Source organism: Orcinus orca, chromosome 10, assembly GCF_937001465.1.
Source record: "Orcinus orca chromosome 10, mOrcOrc1.1, whole genome shotgun sequence".
In the NCBI taxonomy this organism is placed as follows: domain Eukaryota; kingdom Metazoa; phylum Chordata; class Mammalia; order Artiodactyla; family Delphinidae; genus Orcinus; species Orcinus orca.
Genome location: NC_064568.1, coordinates 103,972,272 through 103,992,474, shown reverse-complemented (window position 1 = coordinate 103,992,474; position 20,203 = coordinate 103,972,272). Strand labels below are relative to the sequence as shown.

General features: G+C 52.6%; 2 protein-coding genes across 6 annotated transcripts in view; one reads left to right on the top strand and one right to left on the bottom strand.

The window, feature by feature from the left end:
• Window positions 1-20,203, bottom strand: part of LOC101289275 (tubulin beta-2A chain) — a 145,471-nt gene that overhangs the window by 4,806 nt on the left and 120,462 nt on the right. The window lies entirely within an intron of this gene.
• Window positions 4,129-20,153, top strand: NQO2 (N-ribosyldihydronicotinamide:quinone reductase 2). 5 transcript variants are annotated; one of them, XM_033408000.2, is made up of 8 exons: window positions 4,165-4,367; window positions 5,460-5,602; window positions 5,817-5,841; window positions 7,116-7,280; window positions 14,624-14,754; window positions 17,253-17,366; window positions 18,258-18,359; window positions 19,922-20,153. In XM_033408000.2, the coding sequence occupies exons 4-8, from the start codon at window positions 7,241-7,243 to the stop codon at window positions 20,096-20,098; spliced, it is 564 nt and encodes a 187-aa protein (XP_033263891.1). In that variant the 5' UTR covers window positions 4,165-4,367; window positions 5,460-5,602; window positions 5,817-5,841; window positions 7,116-7,240; the 3' UTR covers window positions 20,099-20,153. The 5 variants fall into 5 exon arrangements, with proteins under 5 accessions (XP_049571399.1, XP_033263889.1, XP_033263891.1 ...); XM_049715442.1 differs by lacking the exon at window positions 5,817-5,841 and having other exon boundaries at window positions 4,129-4,264; XM_033407997.2 differs by lacking the exon at window positions 5,817-5,841.

Genomic DNA, 20,203 nt, shown 5'->3' with positions numbered 1-20,203 from the left:
GCTGCACACTGCCTCTAGAGCGCAGGCTCGGTAGTTGTGGTGCACAGGCTTCATTGCTCCGCGGCATGTGGGATCTTCTCGGACCAGGGCTCGAACCCGTGTCCCCTGCAGTGGCAGGCGGATTCTTAACCACTGCGCCACCGGGGAAGCCCTGTTCTCATTTTTGATGAGTCAGTTATTCATGGCATGACTGGCCATTTAACATCAAAAACCTATTTAATCACAAAGAGCTTTTTATTTGAATCTAATCTCTAGATTACCATTTTGTTGGGACAATATCCACTTAAGACTTATTAATGCAAAAAGCCAGTTCATAATATGTCGTCATTAGAATTCCAGCCACAGCTTTTGAGGAATCAAGATTGATCACTCTGGACAAGCAGCAGACCATCCCAAAGCACCACAGGAAGTGAAAGTTCTCAGAAAGCAGGGGTTTTGTTAGGAAATCAACACAATAGCTCATTTCGTAATGAAGCTAGCAGGGGTCAGTGTCTTTTAGTTATGTTTGAGAAAAACCATAAAATTGCCTCATGAGATTTCAGAGTTTGGACGATCTTCAGTTGGAGACAAAAGACTCCTTGAAAACACAAAACATCTACTCACCCCGAAATGTCCACAGAAACCTGAAAATATTCAGACACCCAACATGTTCCCTGAACACGTTCCCTGCCTGTGCCTCCAAACCGCCTCCAAGTTCTTTTCCTTGGGAACTCAGCAGCAAGGTAGAAGTAACAATAGAAAGGAACTAAGAAAAAACTCTGGTCAATTGTTTTTAGAGGAATAGGGCCAAAAAATAGTGAAAGGCAACCTACAGAATGGGAGAAAATATTTGCAAATTATATATCTGATACTATCCAGAATGTATAAAGAACTCTTATCATTCAACAACAAACAACCCAATTAAACAATGGGCAAAGGACTTGCATAGACATTTCACCAAAGAAGGTGTACAAATGGCCAATGAGCCCAAGAAAAGATGCTCAACATCATTAGTCATCAGGGAAATGCAAAACAAAACCACAATGAGACACCCCTTCAGACGTTAGGACCGGTACAATGATAACCAAAAAAGCGACATAACAAATGTTGGTGAGAAACGTGGAGGAATCAGTGGGAATGTAAAGCGGTGGAGCCACTGTGAAAACCAGTTAGGCAGTTCCTTAAAAAGTTAAACAGTTACCAGATGACCCAGCAATTTCACTCCTAGGTATACACCCAAAAGATTTTTTTAAAGGGACTCAGATACCTTAAAAAGTTAAACAGTTACTCAGATGACCCAAGTGTCCATCAACATATGAAAGGATAAACAAAATTTGGTCTATTCATAAACTGGAATTGTATTCAGCCATAGAAAGGAATGCAGCTCTGATACATGTTACGATACGGATGAACCTTGAAAACATTTTTTTTTTTTTTTTTGCAGTATGCGGGCCTCTCAGTGTTGGGGCCTCTCCCGTTGCGGAGCACAGGCTCCGGACACGCAGGCTCAGCGGCCATGGCTCACGGGCCCAGCCGCTCCGCAGCATGTGGGATCTTCTCAGACCGGGGCACGAACCCGTGTCCCCTGCATCGGCAGGCGGACTCTCAACCACTGCGCCACCAGGGAAGGCCAACCTTGAAAACATTTTGCTAAGTGAAGTAAGCCACACACAAAAGGCCACCTATTGTATGATTCCATTTGTATGAAATATCTAGAACAGGCGAATTCATGGAGACAGAAAGAAGATTATATGTTACCAGGACCTGGGTGGAGGGGGGAGTTACTGCTTAATGATTACTGAGTTTCTGTTTGGGGTGATGAAGAATTTTTGGAAATACAACTAGTGATGTTGCATAACATTGTGAATGTAATTAATGTCACAGAATTGTGTACTGAAAATGGTTGAAATGGCAAACCTTATACAGATTTTAGTACAACAAAAAAAATAACTATGTTATTGGGAAGAGTTTGTTTCCAAAAAGAAAGGGGATGCTGTTAGCAGAGGGAAAGAAAAGTCATTAAATAAAACCAAAAGTAACTACTTCTCTAGGAGAAAGTTCAGGTTACTTCGATTAGTCTTAAGGTAGCCCTCGATGTTAACTTTCATCTGAAACACAAACAGGGGGAGTTGGGGAGAAGAGGTAGTATACAGCTGGTTTAACTGCCCCCTTGCCTGGGATGCCTAAGCCTGTGCCTGCATTTCTTCACAGCAAGGGGAGCCCCTAGAGGCGATGCTTATTGCTGATGCTAAACCTATTTATCTCGTTTTAAGAGCACCACCTCCTCCTTGGACTCAGGATACAAATGCGGTTCCATCTTATTTGTTTGCAGTAAATGCCAGATTAGCACGGAGTTCTGTTATTTCCCTTTGCCGGACGGGCTCCTACTGAATCAATCACTGGCTCTTCCAACATCCTGAAGGCCAAGGGAAGGAGGGCCGGCCAGCTGCCCTTCCCCACCGGCAACGCTCCATCCACACCTGTGATTCCTCGAGCGGCCACAAGATGGTGCTGTCGCGTGGCGGCCTTGAACCAAAGCGCGGCCCCAGGTGCTCCCTGCACCTGCTGGTTTTCAGAGGTGATGTCGCATCTTAGTCTCTCTTAGAGCTCAGCGCTTTCATTCCCACACCAAGGACTGGACGGCTCCCGGGCTGGTTCCAGCACCTGCTGCTCCACAGTTACCGGGTCCTCCCACGGGATCCACACCACCCGGAGGTCTGGCTGTTTTCCTTATAGGTCCTCGTAGCACAAAAGACGCGAACACACCCCTCCCACGAGACAACAGCGTCACTCGCCCTCCTTGTAAGGAAGCCTACCTTCAGTTATTTCAGAGCGCCTACACCTACCTTTCTTAGTTGCACTCATTTACTTTCTGAAGCACAAAGATGATATGAGGACATCATCTCAGTGAGTCTTACAAGAAAGGGGGGAGAACAACCAAATTTCATCTTTGAGGACGTTCTAATACATTCGGAAATGCCTCTACAACTTTTCATTCGGATAAAGGTCATTCTAAAATGAAAACGTCCCCCAGGACCTCCTGGGCTCACAAGACAAGGTGGCCTGTCTCCTGCTGGCATGAGAGCATGTCACAGCGAGGCCATGTCCTCACTTCTGAACCCAAGGAAAACATCAGCCGCAGACAGACCACCCCCTGACGCTGGTGTGCAAACAGCAGCTGCAGTTATTTTCATTAGGAACATTACACAAGCGGGGAAAATCTGCCTTCTGCTCTATAGGGCCATCCCAGGACACCGGAAATCAAGGCAGAGCGTTTGGGGAGGGTCCTTGGGTGGGTCGCAATGGCAGGTGGGCTACCAAATGAGGTGTCACAAGCCAGAAAGTGCTGGAAAAGGGGAAAAGGAGAAAATTAGCCCAAACTGCTCACCAGCACCCCTCGCCCACACATCCACAGGCTACGGTTCAGTACCTCTCTGCCTTCTAGGGGATCTCCTTGGCCTTGAACCTTCATCCTATGTGCTCTTTACCCAGCCTCCCCAATAGAAACATCTGGCCAAACCACAGTACAACGTCACCACTAGGATGCGGTCACACACCGAAACCACAAGGTCCCTCTTATAATCACACCCGTCCCCCAAATCCTGGCAACCACTTATTTGTTCTCCGTTTCTAGAATTTCTCATCTCGACAATGTGACATAAATGGAATCGTACAGGACGGACCATTTGGGGACTGGCATTTTTCGTTCATAATTCTCTGCAGACTCGCACAGGCTGCTGGGTGCATCAATAGTTCATCCTTTTTATCGTTGTTATGCTGCGACCTTCAGACGTTACCCTGGACACCCGCCTGGGGGTGGAGGAGACGTGAGGCGCGGGCAGGGGTGTCCCCATCTTCCCAGCACTACAATCCCTCCAGCCACCACCGCGCGGAGCCACCGGGGTCCCGCTCGCATACGAGGGCCCGGGCTGGCGCTGGGCAGAGCCCGGGGGCGGGGACAGGGTAGGGGCGGGGCTCCGAGTGCGGGGAGAGATCCTGACTGGTCGGGCTTGGGGGCGGGGCGGGGCGGGGATAGGGGTCGGGCTGCGCTCGGGGGCGGGGCGTAGTCTAGGGCGAGGTGGGGCGGTGTTCGTGGGCGTGGCCAGGGCTGCGCTCGGGGCGGGGCCCCGCTGGCGGACTCCCAGCGTCAGGCTCGCAAAGCGCGTCCGCCCGCCGACGTCTGCGAGTGCGTGGCCCGCGCGGCCAGAACGTGTCGTGGACGTCGGACGTTCTTCCGGAGGAAGTCCGAGTCCTGCCCTCGTCCTGGGCGCGGTCGCTGGCTGCGGTGAGCGTCTGCGCCCACCGGGGGACGGGCTTGGGGACCCTACCCAGGGCGAGGGTCTCTGCGGGTTCCCACTCCCCGCGTGCCCGAGGCTCCTCTTCTGCAGGTACGAGGCTGGGGCACAGGGTGAGCAGGCCCTTCGCTGCCATCAGCCGCTGCCCTCCGCCCTGGACTCGGGCTGCGCCGACCCCAGTTGCAGACGGGAAGCGGACAGCCCGGGGTCCGCGAGTGGGCGTCGCGGTGACCCGGCCTGGTTCCGGCTCGGCCTCTGCCCCGCGTACCGTCCAGTCTGTACCAGGCCCGGGAACTCAGCTTCTTTAACTTTAGTCCCTGAGATTCTCAGCCAGAGAAATTCGAGAAGAGAAACGTGTACTCAGTGTATGCTGCCTGCACGGCTATTTCTAGTTCTAGGGGGGATGGAAAGAACACAAGTGTAGGAAGAGAGAAACGGTCGCAGAGATTAGGACGAAGTAATGTACATCAAATTATCAGCCCATTTGATGTGATATATAGAGTTTAACAACCACGTGGCTCCTTTTTCCTGTTGACCTGGTAAGTGTATTAATTTCCGAGGAAGGGGAAAGTACCCCTGCTGTGCAGGGGCAGTAGGTAGGGAAGGTCAGTGGGGGAAGTGTTGGGCTAGTAGCCGACTTCTGGGGCCTCAGTTTCTTATTCTGTACAACTAGGAGAACTGACCAGAGCGGGAGTCAGAAACTCAGTGGCCTCCAGGGGCCTGGCGGGTGATGTAAATAGGTAAACTGGGCCCAGCAAAGCAAGAGGGGAATGCATGCCCTGCTGTAGGCATTAAAATTAAATGGTTTTTAACCAAACCAAAATGTCTTTGGGCCCTGGCCCTAGGGATCTCAGGATGAGGTGTTCTCCGAGTCTGGAGTGACACTGCTGACCTGTCCGAGGTGATCAGGTCCCATCACTCTCCTGCATAACGTGCTCCAATGACTTTCTGTTAGGCTCAGGGTAAAGTCTTTGCCCCTGTCCTGCAGACCCACCCAGCTCTTGGATCGAATCTCCCACCACCCAGCGCTCTGTTTTAACCCCAGCTGCCTCATGCAGGCTTCCTTGAACACCTGGCTTCCACTCCCACCGCCCGCCTTACCCTCGCTCTTCCCTCTGCCTGAACCTGTCTGTGGCTGTGCCTCGACCTCTCCCCCTGCCCCTCAGCGTTTGTTTTCTCTTCTAGATTGTTGGGGTCACTGAGGAGAGTGATTGCGCCTGAGAGCCCAGGCCCCACCACACGCAGTCCTTCTGTGCCCAGAGTTCACTGCAGACCCTCCTCTTGGCAGCATCCAGAGAGAAAAATACCCATCTTCTAGAATATGGCAGGTGACTATTAGCCATGGGGGAGTTAAGCTTTTTTAAATTAAAATTTTAGTTAGAAATGGAATACCTTGTTATAAAAACTCCAGACAGCGCTGAAGTGTATAAAACTTGTTATAATGTGCACTGCTATCTGGAATTCTCTCGTTTTGTGTTTTCTTACTGTCCACTTCAGCCCCATCAAAATCTAATGCTTATCCTGTCTTTGCTTTGCCTCCAGCCTCTGGGATGACCACCAGGACATAGTAGGTGCTCAATAAATAGATATTGAGTAAATGAGCCCCAAGAGTTACAACGGTTAAAGATTCAGCACGACGCACACCCGTCCCATTCTGTGACATCTCTTTATTTCAACAAAAGATGAAAATCCTTTCATTTCAGAACATACACGTTCGCGTTATTTCACACGTCGCGTTGTCCGTTAGGGCTTGTCAGCCTCGGCACTGCTGACCTCTGGGGCTAGATCGCCCTGTGTTGTGGGACCTGTCTGTACCTGTAGGATGTTTAGCAGCGGCCTTGGGCTCTGTCTCCCGTATGCCAGCCTTGCCTCCCTCTGGAAGTGACAGCCAGAAACGTCTCCAGAGCTCGTGAAATAGCCGCTGGGAGGCAACACTCTCCCCAGTTCGTGTGTATCCTTTTTCCTTTTAAGTCACCAAGTAGAGCTCCTTTATGACAGATGAGTCTGAGAGGTTAAAATAGAACTGTTAATCATTAATTTCACTTGTGGGATTCAACCTTTACACTCAGCTGAATGCCCCAGAGCTGTTTGCTTCCAACTGACGTTTATATTTTCTCCTTAAGGGCCTAAACAGAATAATATAAATCAAGAGTTTAAACATTTTGGTCTCAGACGTTCCCAGGGAAGGTTTAAACAAATCCCCACAGCTGCCTTCGGTACCTAAGCTCACAGAATCTTCTGAACGAGGAAAGTACTGCTCCAGAGGCTGTTGGTATTAATGACACGGCCAGGCCCTGTAACGCTGGTCGTCTTAGAGCCTCTTGCCCTCAGCCTCCCCCCAAAAGCGGGGCTTGATGGAGGCTCTGCCTCTCCCATGGGACTAGGAATCTGATTTTTGATGTCTTAAGTGTCAGTTTTTGATGGAGGGGAAGGAAGCAGAGCTGTGTGTCAGTGGCTGATGCCTTCCAACAAAGGGTTAGCACAAAAGATCAGTCACAGTAGTTTCTTATGATATTAGGCAACACAGCTAAAACTTACGGAGGATAACCAAAACAGATTGGGCTTTTAAGGAACTCAGTTGTGTTACTCTTGAGGAATTGTAACTTGACTCGTCGTATATTTGTGTGTTAGTAAACTCAAGTAATGATGAACTATGACATAATTAGATTTTTCTTAAATGCTCATTGTTTTAAACGTGTCACCCATAAAAAGCGTTGGTCTTTCTCGCTTAGCTTCAGCCATGGTGGTGCACCTACATGTTTCATTGTCGTCTTAGTCCTTGTTGCATTTTGACAAAGAGGAATTGTTCTTCAAGAGAAATGGTTTCTTGTCCGGATTTAGGTAAGAAAGTGCTCATCGTCTACGCGCACCAAGAGCCCAGGTCTTTCAACGGGTCCCTGAAGGATGTGGCGGTTGCGGAACTGAGCCGGCAGGGCTGCACCGTCACCGTTTCTGATCTCTATGCCATGGACTTTGAGCCTAGGGCCACGAGGAAAGATATCACTGGTGAGTCATGGAATAAATGCTCTGGTTTTTTAAACTTTCTGCTCTGTGTCTTCTTACTGAGGTATAATTGACATAACGTTGTATTCGTTTCAGGTGTGTAACATAAGGATGCGATGTTGGTATATGTTGCAAAATGATGACAAGTCCAGTTAACATTCGTCACCACACAGTTTCACTTTTCTCCCCTCTTGATGAGAGCTTTCAAGATCCGCTCCTTCATACATGCAGCGTCCTAACTGTAGTCGCCGTGCTGTGCGTGACGTCCCCGTGACTCAGTCATTTATAACTGAAAGTTTGCTCTTTCGGCTCTCTCTACCTGTATTACGCACACCCTCCAGCCCCTGCCCCAGGCAGCCACCAATCTGTTTTCTGTATTCACGGGCTCAGTTATTTTTTTGTTTTGTTTTTTAAGATTCCGCATAGAAGTGACATCACACAGTACTTGTCTTCTTCTGCCTGGCTTATTTCCCTTAGCATGATGCCCTCCAAGTCCATCCATGTTGCTGCAAACGGCGAGGTTTCTTTCTTTGTGGCTGAATGATATTCCATTGTGTTTATATATCACCTTTTCTTCATCCATTGATGGGCATTTAGGTTGTTTTCGTATCTTGGCTGTTGTGAGTAACGCTTCAGTGAACAGGGGTGCAGATATCTTTGTGAGTTACTGTGTCCCTTTTCTTTGGGTCGATACCCAGAAGTGGGATTGCTGGATAGTGGCTCTATTTTTAATCTTGGGGAGGAAACCTCCGCACTGTCCTCCACAGTGGCTTGCACGTTGCATTCCCACCAACAGTGCACGAGGGTCCCCTTTTTTCTGCGTCCTCACCCGCGCTTGTTGTCTCTTGTCTTTTTGACGATGGCCATTCTGACCGGTGTGAAGTGACATCTCACTGTGGTTTTGATTTGCGTCCCTGATGATTATGATGTCGAGCATCTTTTCACGTGCCTGTTGGCCATCTGTGTGTTTTCTTCAGAAAGATGTCTGTTCAGATTCTCTGCCCATTTTTAAATCAGATTGTTTGGGGGATTTTGCCTTCTTTGTAATTTTTTTAATTAAAACAAGTTTGAAAACAAAGCTTATCATTGCACATGATGGAGAGTTCTCAAGTCAAAAAGGTCTCAGGGCAAGTCCTTTCCCCCGTCCCCAGCCACCCGGTTCCTCTGCCCCCAAGGAAACCAGTGTCACCCATTACCTGTGCATCTTTCTGGAGTGAGTCTGTGCTATCTCTGGATGTACCTAAAACAATTAAGGGCATAGTCTCCATTTTCCCTCTGCTTTTTAAAAAATGGGAACATGTTACATATGTTGTTTTCTTTTTTTCTGCTGCGGAGTCCCCCATTGTATGGAGGAGCCATGGTTTGAGTAGCTGCCACTAATGGGCATTTTTGGTCGTTTCTCACTTTTGCTGTGATAACAGAGCTGCAGCACACGGTCACGGCCATACGTGTTTTCCTATCTGTGCTGGTATATCTAGAATGGAGTTGCTGGTCAGAGGGAATGTGCGTTTTGAATTTTCGTAGATAACATCAAATTGCCTTCTGTAGGTGCTGTACCAGTTTACCGCCAGCAGTGTTTGCAAGTGCTCGTTTCCTCATTTAACCAATTTTTTGATAATTGCCAGTCTGACAGGTGGAAAAATGGTCCCTGAGTACATACACGGTTTTGTATATGAATTGTAAATATATTTTTACCTATTTTTTTTTTTTAGTTTTGACTTTACTATGGTGGCTTTTTTCATGCAGAATTTCATTTACTTTTGTTTAGTTGGCTTTTGACCTGTGTATTTTGTGTCATGTAAACTATAAGCTTATTTTTTAAAGGTGTTATAGTTTCTGGTATGTGACAGGTTCCACTTTTTTTTTTTTTTTTTTTTTGCAGTACGCGGGCCTCTCACTGTTGTGGCCTCTCCCGTTGCAGAGCACAGGCTCCGGATGCGCAGCCTCAGTGGCCATGGCTCACGGGCCCAGCCGCTCCGCGGCATGTGGGATCTTCCCGGACCAGGGCACGAACCCGTGTCCCCTGCATCGGCAGGCAGACTCTCAACCACTGCGCCACCAGGGAAGCCCAAATAATTTTTTTTTTTTTGCGGTATGAGGGCCTCTCACTGTTGTGGCCTCTCCCATTGCGGAGCACAGGCTCTGGACGCACAGCCTCAGTGGCCATGGCTCACGGGCCCAGCCGCTCCGCGGCATGTGGGATCTTCCCAGACCGGGGCACGAACCCGTGTCCCCTGCATCGGCAGGCAGACTCTCAACCACTGCGCAACCAGGGAAGCCCTCCACTTTTTAAATTTAAGTATGTTCTCTATTCAGAGTTTACTTTGGTGTATGATGTGAGGTGTGGGTCGTTTTTCCCAAGTACTTACCCAGCTCTCTCATCACCATTTATTACATGATCCAGCTATTTGCCCCAATTTAAAAGGCCACCTTCATTGTGATCTGAATTCCCACATGTTTTATTCTCTTCTAAACTTTGTATTCTGCTTTTGTTTTCTTATCCATGACTCAGTACCACATGGCTTTAATTATTTTGGCAAATAATTTATTTAATATCTGATAGAGTTAGGTCACCCTCACTTGTCTTATTTTCTATTTTTTTCTGACTAGTTTTACTTTTCCATAAAATCTTTTGAATTAGCTTTCCAGATTGTCGACTGAAAAAAAAATGCACAACATGAGAGTTGTGAGTTAAGTTTCTTTTGGGGCAAAATGAGGACTATAGCCCAGGAGGCAGCCTCTCCGAGAGCTCTGAGGAACTGCTCCGAAGAGGTAGGGGGGAAGTTAGGATATGTGTGATTTTGGTGAAGGGGGTGCGTGCAGTTGAGCACACAGTTCGGCAGAAGGTTGCTGCTGGTCACGAGGAGCACACGTCTCCGTTAGTGACGTTAGTGCTTTTCTAGATATGAAGAGATGCAAGAATTGGGCTCATAAACTCTTCTCCGGGAAAGATCTAACTCTCTGAAGACCTGTTCTGCCAGGTTTTCCGGGAGCACAGGGCGCCTCATTCCTGATCTCCACCCTGAACCCCTTTCAGGGCATGTTGAAGGTCAGTGGTCACAGCAGTTTGTGACTTAATCCTTGTAGAGGCAGATGGCAAGTGCTAACCTTTGGCTGGCAAGATTCAAAAGGAAACAGATGATCTTTTTTTTAACATCTTGATTGGAGTATAATTGCTTTACAATGGTGTGTTAGTTTCTGCTTTATAACGAAGTGAATCAGTTATACATATACATATGTCCCCATATCCCCTCCCTCTTGCATCTCCCTCCCACCCTCCCTATCCCACCCCTCTAGGTGGTCACAGAGCACCGAGCTGATCTCCCTGTGCTATGCAGCTGCTTCCCACTAGCTAGCTATTTTACATTTGGTAGTGTACATATGTCCATGCCACTCTCTCACTTTGTCACAGCTTACCCTTCCCCTCCCCGTGTCCTCAAGTCCATTCTCTTGTAGGTCTGTGTCTTTATTCCCATCTTACCCCTAGGTTCTTCGTGACCTTTTTTTCTTTTTTTTTCCTTAGATTCCATATATATATATGTGTTAGCATATGGTATTTGTTTTTCTCTTTCTGACTTACTTCACTCTGTATGACAGACTCTAGGTCCATCCACCTCACTACAAATAACTCAATTTCGTTTCTTTTTATGGCTGAGTAATATTCCATTGTATATATGTGCCACATCTTTATCCATTCATCTGATGAAGGACACTAACAGATCTCTTTATTGAGGTTCCATTAAGTTTACAGACGACTCAGCCTCGTGAAGTTCTTTCTGTCCCAGTGACAGGCGTGGCTCCTCATTTGCTCTTGGGCTCTTACAGCCTTCCAGGTCTGTCTACGGGTTTTCTTCATGCAGATCTCACGTAATTCTTACTAACTGGGTTTTGCTCCTCTGTGTCAGCAGGTCCCCGGCCTTATGGCACCAGGGCTGGGTCTCGTGGAAGACAGTGTTTCCATGGACTGGGGCGAGGGATGGTTCAGGCGGTGATGCGGGCCATGGGGAGCGGCTGTAAATGCATATGAAGCTTCTCTCCCTCGCCCGCCGCTCACCTCCTGCTGTGCAGCCCAGTTACTAACAGGCCGAGGACCGGTACCAGTCCGCGGCCAGGGGGTTGGGGACCCCTGCTCCACGTGAAGAGGACTCATCTGTGTGTGCGTGTATGTGGCTGCTACTAATTTTCTTACTGTTTGTAGTTTTCAGCTGATTCTCTGGGGCTTTCCTGATACACAGGCAGATCATCTGCAAATAATGATAATTTCACCTGTGGTTTTCCAGGAATTTTAATTTTAAATTAATTACCTTTAATTTCCTTCTGTTTGCAATTGGGTTAACAAGATCCCCAGGTTTAGTATTTAGTGCTGATGGTGATAGCTAACATCCTTGTCTTTTCTTGTCTTCCCTTTTTTTTTTAAAATTTATTTTATTGATTCATTTTTGGCTGCGTTGGGTCTTTGCTGCTGTGCGCGGGTTTTCTCTAGCTGCGGCGAACGGGGGCTACTCTTCATTGCGGTGCGTGGGCTTCTCATTGCGGTGGCTTCTCTTGTTGCAGAGTACAGGCTCTAGGGATGCAGGCTTCTGTAGTTGCAGTGCGCAGGCTCAGTAGTTGTGGCTCGTGGGCTCTAGAGCGCAGGATCAGTAGTTGTGGAGCACGGGCTTAGTTGCTTCGCGGCATGTGGGATCTTCCTGGACCGGGGCTCGAACCTGTGTCCCCTGCACTGGCAGGCGGATTCTCAACCACTGCGCCACCAGGGGAGCCCTTCCCTTTTTAAAAAAAAACAATATTTATTTATTTATTTATTTTGGCTGCGCGGGGTCTTAGTTGTGGCATGTGGGATCTAATTCCCTGACCAGGGATCGAACCCGAGCCCCCTGCATTGGGAGCATGGAGTCTTACCCACTGGACCACCGGAGAGGTCCCTGTCTATTCCCTTTTAATAAACCAAACAATTCTTTTCACTGAGCGAACAGCAAAGCAGGGACTGGGGAGATAGAGTATTATGTGGAGGAGCCACTGGTTTTCAGTGAATCGGGTGACACAGGCTCTTTGTATAAAGTATCTTAAATGTGGTGAACAGGTGGGCAGAGGGTGGAAACAACAAGCCCCTCACATGCCCTCCTGGTCCCGCGTGGCCCCCAGGGACGAGCAGGCGGATCATTGTAGGTCTTACTCCAAATATCGACAAAATGTGTATCTGGGGCTTCCCTGGTGGCGCAGTGGTTGGGAGTCCGCCTGCCGATGCAGGGGACGCGGGTTCGTGCCCCGGTCCGGGAGGATCCCACATGCCGCGGAGCGGCTGGGCCCGTGAGCCATGGCCGCTGAGCCTGCGCGTCCGGAGCCTGTGCTCCGCAGCGGGAGAGGCCACAGCAGTGAGAGGCCCGCGTACCGCAAAAAAAAAAAAAAAAAAAAATGTGTGTCTGTGTGGAGCTTAGACTCTCCAGTACAGGCGGAAGTGGGGATTTGCTTCATTCACTAGAGCTTCCGGGAGCCTCTCTATGACTGCAGGGCACTTCGCGGCCCCTGCTGTAACTTACCAGTTCCCCTGTTGACTTAGGCTGACTTTGTCTCCAGCTTTCTTTCAAGCTGAGTCAGTATGTTTCCATGGCTCTGGACTTCCTGTCTTACTAAGAAAGTCCTCTCCATATCCTCACTTATAAAAATATTCTCATTTTCCCATGACATTTGGATACCTTTGCTTTGTATTTACTTTTATCTAGAGTACACGTGGCCCATGCACATTTTATTGTCCGTTTACCATTATCAGAAGCACCCCGTGTCCTCTGTGGGCTCCACACCCGGTGGGCGGCAGCCTGCCTGAGACACAGGCTCTCCTGCTCAGGGTCTCTGGTCGGTACAGAACCTCATGCACAGAAGGGTCCCAACAGGTGCTTTGAATGAAAATGAACCCCAGGGAGGCTGAGGGAGGAAGCAGAGCCCTGGCATGTTGTCAGCTGTGGCTGCTGAAGGGCTGGCCTCTCCTTAGGCTCCTCTGCAGGCCGCGTGCTGCAGGGGCCGCACCTGGGCCTCCCGTCGGCCCCTCTGCTGCCGTGTGGGACCCGTGGCCTTGAGCTCGGCCCTCAGCCTTCATCTCCTCTCTGGTCGGTTGGGAATTACCCAGCCTGTCGGGTTGTCACGAACATAGAAAGGTGATGCTGCAGCATAGCGTGGTACGTGGGGATCCTCAGCCACTGGTGATGTTGTTAACACTGATCAGTGCGGTTGGGTGAGTCATGATGCTTGAAGAGAACCCACTGAAGGCCTAGATCAAAGTGTTAACTTGGCTCTCAGCCTAGTTGTCGACAGTTAGGGATAGAGGGTTAGGGTTACGGTTGGGGTCGGGGTTAGGGTCGGGTTAGGGTTAGAGGGTTAGGGTTACGGTTGGGGTCGGGTTAGGGTTAGAGGGTTAGGGTTGGGGGTTAGGGGTTAGGGTTGGGGTCAGGGGTTAGGGGTCCCGGTTAGGGGTCAGGGTCAGGGTTTAGGGTTAGGGGTTAGGGTTGGGCCAGGGTCAGGGGTTAGGGGTTAGGGCTTTGGGGTTAGGGTTAGGAGTTAGGGTCAGGGTCAGGGGTTAGGTGCTGCAGGTTCCAGCCCAACCCCTCCCCACCCCTGCTGCTGCTGCCTGAGCCCCTCCCCTACCAGGCCTTCTCCTGAACCGCTGAGGCCACAGTGAGCTTTTCCAGAGCTGAATTGGAGCGTTCACTATATACATGGGGAGCAGACCCCTGTGTGCAGGAGAAGCTTAAGCCCCTCGGCCGGGCTCACAAGCCCTGGTCCATTCCTGCAGTCACATCACCTGCGGGCCTCCCGGCCTCTCACCGCAGGTCCTCGGCTGTGCTCCCAGTGGCCCACTCCTGGGCTGGCCAAGTTGTCCCGTCTGCGTCTTCTGCCCAGAATGTCCCCTGCTTCTCCTGGCTGCCCGAAACTCCTACTCCATCGTCAGAACCCCGACTCATCCCCAGGGTGCGCTCCTGACCCGCCCCCGCAGAGCTGCAGCGCTTGTTACATGCGCAGAGTGAGGCCCGCTGCTTCTGGGCCGTGGGGTGTGAGGCCCGTCTGCCGTAACGTTACACCTAGCAAGCTGCGTGGTCGTGTTCTGTGTGTTACCGTGTGGTTGCTCATCCACGTCTCCTACCGGACTGTGAGTCCCTTAGGAGAAGGTCAGGACATAGCTTGCTCTCTTTGCGTCCACAGTCTGACCCCAGGGCCTGGCGCGTGCTCAGGCCTCCGTGACTGCCCGGTGACCTGCCGGGGGTGGGGAGTGACGTCCAGGCAGCAGTGGCGCTGGTGGGATTGGCGGGATGGGCCGCGGCTGCCCCTGGGTGAGAACCCCTGTCCTGTTCTTCCAGGCGCCCTCTCCCGCCCCGAGTTCTTCAGCTACGGTGTGGAAGCGTACGAGGCCTGCAAGAAGAGGTCTCTGACCAGCGACATAATCGCGGAGCAGAAGAAGGTCCAGGAGGCCGACCTAGTGATGTTTCAGGTTTGGTTCTCCTCAGATTATGGTAACGAATTTGGTTTGTCCTGTGTGCAGAGTCTTTCCCGGTACTGAGTTCACGCTCCTGGCGGTGGTGCTACGATCTGCACGCTTACTTCTGTCTCGTTGGGTCCGGAGACCCAGGCAGCCCATACCACCCGTTCAGATCCTGGCCCCCAAGTAAACAGCAGGGATTTCCCTTTAGCCTGTGGTCCCGAAACGTCTGACCCTGCAGACGGTGCTGCCTTCGTTCTCTGATCCCCAGCCCGGGAGGTGCTGGGCTGCATGGAAACCAGTTTGTCTGCGTGGGTGTTCGTCAGAGTAATTTAGGCCAGATGCAACTGCTGCCTTAAGTATCCTGGTCGTCAAGCCCCGTGGGTGGCCTCACCCCCCACCCTCACCTGGTGCGCACTCACCTTTGTCCCAGGCAGGCTTCACTGCACGAGAGCTGCCCAGGACGCTACGTCCACGGCCAGCCAGGCGGGCATCATGGCAGCAGAGTAAATGTGCTTTTGGGGAGTCGTTGGGTGGATAGAAATCCAAGTCAGGCCAGGAGAGAAGGGGATTTATCGAAAGGGTCCTGATCGCTTGGGTCCCAGAAACCCGAGGACAGGCCGTGGCGGGCCTCAGGGCAGTGGCACGGGGTGTGGGGTGTCTGCTCCCTTCCCCATGGCAGCTGCTTCTCTCCGATTTGGCCGCTCTGCCTCTGCCCCACGTCACTAGATCCAGCCTCCCAGGAAGGGATCTCCTGGGTCCACATCGTCTCTGTTTTCCAACCTGCTGAGGGGCGGGATGTGGGCGGGAGAACAGGACCACCCTTGCGGTGGGCGCAGAGCCAGCTTCCGGACACAGCGCAGAAACACCCCATACACTACACCTGTGCACGCGGAGGCGGCAGCCCCGCGCCCGCCCCGCGTCTGCCCGCCCCGCGTCTGCCCGCCCCGCGTCTGCCCGCCCCGCGTCTGCCCGCCCCGCGTCTGCCCGCCCCGCGTCTGCCCGCCCCGCGTCTGCCCGCCCCGCGTCTGCCCGCCCCGCGTCTGCCCGCCCCGCGTCTGCCCGCCCCGCGTCTGCCCGCCCCGCGTCTGCCCGCCCCGCCCCGCGTCTGCCCGCCCCGCCCCGCGTCGCCCCGCGTCGCCCCGCGTCGCCCCGCGTCGCCCCGCGTCGCCCCGCGTCGCCCCGCGTCGCCCCGCGTCGCCCCGCGTCGCCCCGCGTCGCCCCGCCCTGCGTCTGCCCGCCCCGCCCCGCGTCTGCCCGCCCCGCCCCGCGTCTGCCCGCCCCGCCCCGCGTCTGCCCGCCCCGCCCCGCCCCGCGTCTGCCTCCCCGCGACCTTGACTCCGGGTGTGGTCCAAGTGCGGCCGTGCTTCCATCCTCCTCACACCCGAGTGCCCGCGGCTCCCCACCGGCACGCTGGTAGTCACGCAGGACCGTGCAGCCGTGTGACGATGCCCAGCAGTCCGGCCCCTGGTCCGAGCAGAACCCCACGCAGCTCTGTCTCCCCTTCGCTGCGGTTCCCGGCTGAGCACACGGAGCCCGAGGCTTCCCCCCTCCCCCTCCCCCTCCCCCTCTCCTGTAACTGGAAGGTGAACACCTGTCAAGGCCTGTTCCTTCTGTGAGAGTCTTTCTTTACTCTGCCTCTTTTCACTTGTCTTTTCCCCACCCCACCCCTTTTCCCGTACTCTGCCCAGAGCCTCTGCATATATGTTTATTTTTTTTTTTGCTCAACACTGATAAAAATGTCATTCACCACGATCACTGCTACTATGACCATAGCTCACCACTCACTGAGCATTTACCCTGTTCTGAGCACTGTGATGTGTCATTGAACCCTCACCACAGTGCTGTGAATGATTTGCAAATCAGGCTAAGGAGGCCCAGAGAGGTTAAGTAACTTGCCAACGTCACACAGCAGTAGGTTGTGGAGCTGGGATTTCAGTGCCAAGTCCTGAGTTAGATTCATAGTGAAAGCACGTGAAACACGGGCTTCCTTCTAGCTTTGGTAACAGGTTATTGCACGTGTTCATCTCTTTTCATTGATATTGTTGGATATGGTGTTAGGGCTTCTAACCCTAACGGGAGTGGACTCCAGGAAGACCGTGCTGCTGGTGTGTGGAATCTGAGGATCAGACTTCTCATAACCTACCCCAGCCCGACTCCCAGATGCCGTGTCTCATCCCCAGGTGGGGAAACGGGCAAACTCTTTCCCACACCCTCCCTCTGGCCCCGTGGCTGGGGGTCAGCACCTCCCGGCCCACTCAGTCAGGGGCAAGCAGTCGGAGACCGTCACGGGGGACGCAGAGCCACCTGTGACAGCGACCAGGACGCTGTCGGCTCTGCCCGCCCCGCCAGCCGTCACCGCCACACCGCGCGCCTAAGAGAAGGGGGAGAAGCCTCCCCATCGTGTTGGTGACACCTGCCTGCCCGGGCCCGGGGAGGAGGCTCCCCCGAACCCCCAGGCAGAGGAATGCGGAAGTGACCCCAGCGCTCCCTGCCTGTTCCACCTGCAGTTCCCGCTGTACTGGTTCAGCGTGCCAGCTGTCCTGAAGGGCTGGATGGACAGGGTGCTGTGCCAGGGCTTTGCCTTCGACATCCCGGGATTCTATGACGACGGCCTCCTCAAGGTACGGCCGGATGAGGGGCGGCGTCCATCGGGGATGGAGGGGGCGTCTCAGGAAGTCACTCCTAGTTTGCATTTTTTAACCAAACACTGAGCGCCAACCGTGTGTAAGGCCCCGTGTGGTTACATGGGAGAGAAAGCGTCGCTCCCGAGGTCATGGGCTTTTCTTCCAGTAAGGGACACCGAGCGTCCACGTCGGTCTGTGTGCTCAGCCAGGGAGGCCTGGGCTGGCCTGGGGACAGCTGCCGAGGGGCACCTGCTCCACGATGCAGGCTCGTCACTGGCCACGCACCGGTTCACCTCTGAGCATCACGTAACCACCTTGAAAACAGGATAACGCCTTGCCCCCAGGGAAGAGGTTGCGGGGAACCTGGCAGGTGCATAGGACGTGGTAGCTATGGATTTCCCACTAAAACAAATGACATTTTAAATTCTGAGATCCTCAGAAAATAAGCGCATATAAAGAAAACACAGAGTCATGAGATCCGTCTCGAACCGTGAAAAGATGCCACCCTTTGCTGAGTGGCCCCAGGAGCCGGGCACTGCGGGCGGTACCATTTGCCCTCCCAGCCGCTCCAGGGTCTGGCCTCCACCTCATCCACTCCTCCCCTGCGTCCCTGAAGCCTGCTCTCCACCACCCCCGGGGCCTGTCAGCTCTGTGTGTGCCCCGTCCGTTCCTCTGGTTGTCCCCTGCTCTCTCCATTTGATGTAGCTGTCACCTGCAGTTGGGCTGGACGGAGATGGGAATGTGTGTCTTTCCATCAGGGAAGGGTGCAGGGGAGCTGGCCTCGGGTTTTCCCTCCCGGTCGTTATAAATCTCTGGGCTGGAGTCACAGTGGCCTTTACTACCCTGTCCTCTGGGGTCCCACCAGAGCGTGTGCTGTGTCCTCCGCAGGGTAAACTGGCCATCCTGTCCATAACCACGGGCGGCACGGCCGACATGTACTGTAAAACTGGAGCCAGCGGAGACTTCCGATACTTCCTGTGGCCCCTCCAGGTACGCCACACCCTTCCCTGAGCCGCACCTCCCCTGGCACAAATGAGGTGTGACATAGGCCTGAAGGCCAGACCGTTCTGACTTCCCTGGGTTCAGGAAGTGACAGCCTCTGCCCTCTTTCATGATTTACTTGGCAGCACTGGAAAGGCTGGCCAATGAGGAAAACACGTGTTATCAGGATAGCTTCTGCCATCGTTTGGTTAGAGGCCAGGCCAAACCTAGTTGGCTGGTGTGCTCTGGGGCACACAGGAGCCCCACGGTGGCCCATGTGTGTCACGATTCGGGAGGGCAGAGCCATCCACACTCCGGCTCTGCTTCCCGAGGCAGCATCGCCTGGAACCCTGGCAAAAGGCTCCCCGGCCCGCAACCGGCAGCCTTGTGAGTGGGCATGCTTCCATGGAGCCAGCGGCTGGGCGCCTCCCCAGAGCCCACCCCGCCTCCAGGAGCCCGGGACTCAGCTCCGGGCCGCGCTCCCACGTGGACGCCGGGCTGCCTCTGCGCCCTGGGCCCGGGGTCGGCGAGGACGGCGGTCAGCGGAAGAGCCCTGGTGAGGGGCAGAACCGAGGAAGGGAGCTGGGGGCCCTGTCCCAGCCCCCCTGTGCCGTAGGGAACTCCTGGGAGACCCAGAGACCTGCATGGAAGCTTCCCATCAGGTCGTTAGGGGTGTGTGTTGAGCTCGGAAGGGATCACGTAGCTAAGGGTTTGTGCGCTTTAGAAACGCAGGCGGTGGCGTGGGTCCCGGCCTCCCACCCACCTGATGGGGCAGGCCTGGACGGGGTGTGGGTTTAGGGAAGGAGTGCAGACGGAGGACAGTGATATTTCTAGAAAAACGATCTCTGAAAGGAGACGGGATAGTCGTTCCATGTAGTGATGCTCAGCTGCAGAAGCCCGAGCTTCCTCTGCAGAGGCCGAGGGGCCTCTTAGGTGCCATCAGCCAGGCCTAAATTCTTGCTTTTAAAAAATCTTCACCCTTATTTCAGTTTGCAGAAGTACATATCATAGAAGAAAGTGAGATTATAAAATACAAAAATAGTCCCCTTAATTTCTCCCTTAAAAATAATCACTTTGAATGATTTGATGTATTTCTTTACAGCCCATATATATTTTTAAATATATACTTTTAATGATTAGGCTTATCATGTTTATCTTTTTACATAAACCGTGTGCCACAAATACTGCTTCACGTTTCTTCTTGCTGTTTACATTTAATGCATATCTTGAACAGCCTTCCATGGTGGCACATTGTAGCTAAAATAACCTCATTCTAGAATATTCCATCGCATGACTTGCCATAATTTGCCTAACCAGTCAAAACCTGAACTTCAGTGTCTGACTCAACAGCAGAGATTAAAGATTAATGTCAGTTATCAGAGTAGAATTTGGAACTTGCCGCTGCCCAGCACTCTTCACCTCCCTGGTAGCGGCCGTGTCCTGAGGTTCTGGGGCAGTTCCGTTGTTTTCGATTAACTGGCAGCATGAAAGGTGTTCTGTCCCCTTTGGTGACTGAACGGATGGCGTGTGCAGGGCGGCTTCTCATCGCTCTCCTTTCTTTGCGGCTATAGCACGGCACGCTGCACTTCTGTGGATTTAAAGTCCTTGCCCCTCATATCAGTTTTGCTCCTGAATATGCATCAGAAGAAGAAAGAAAGGGGATGGTGGCCTCCTGGGCGCAGAGGCTGAAGACCATCTGGAACGAGGAGCCCATCCCCTGCTCACCCCCCTGGTACTTCGGGCAGTGACCTCGGGGCCACGCTGGGAGGTGCTGGTGTGTGTAATAAACGACGGCACAACAGAGCAGCAGGTGTGTGGGGTGATGTGACTGCGTCTCCAGGGTCCTGTAGGCC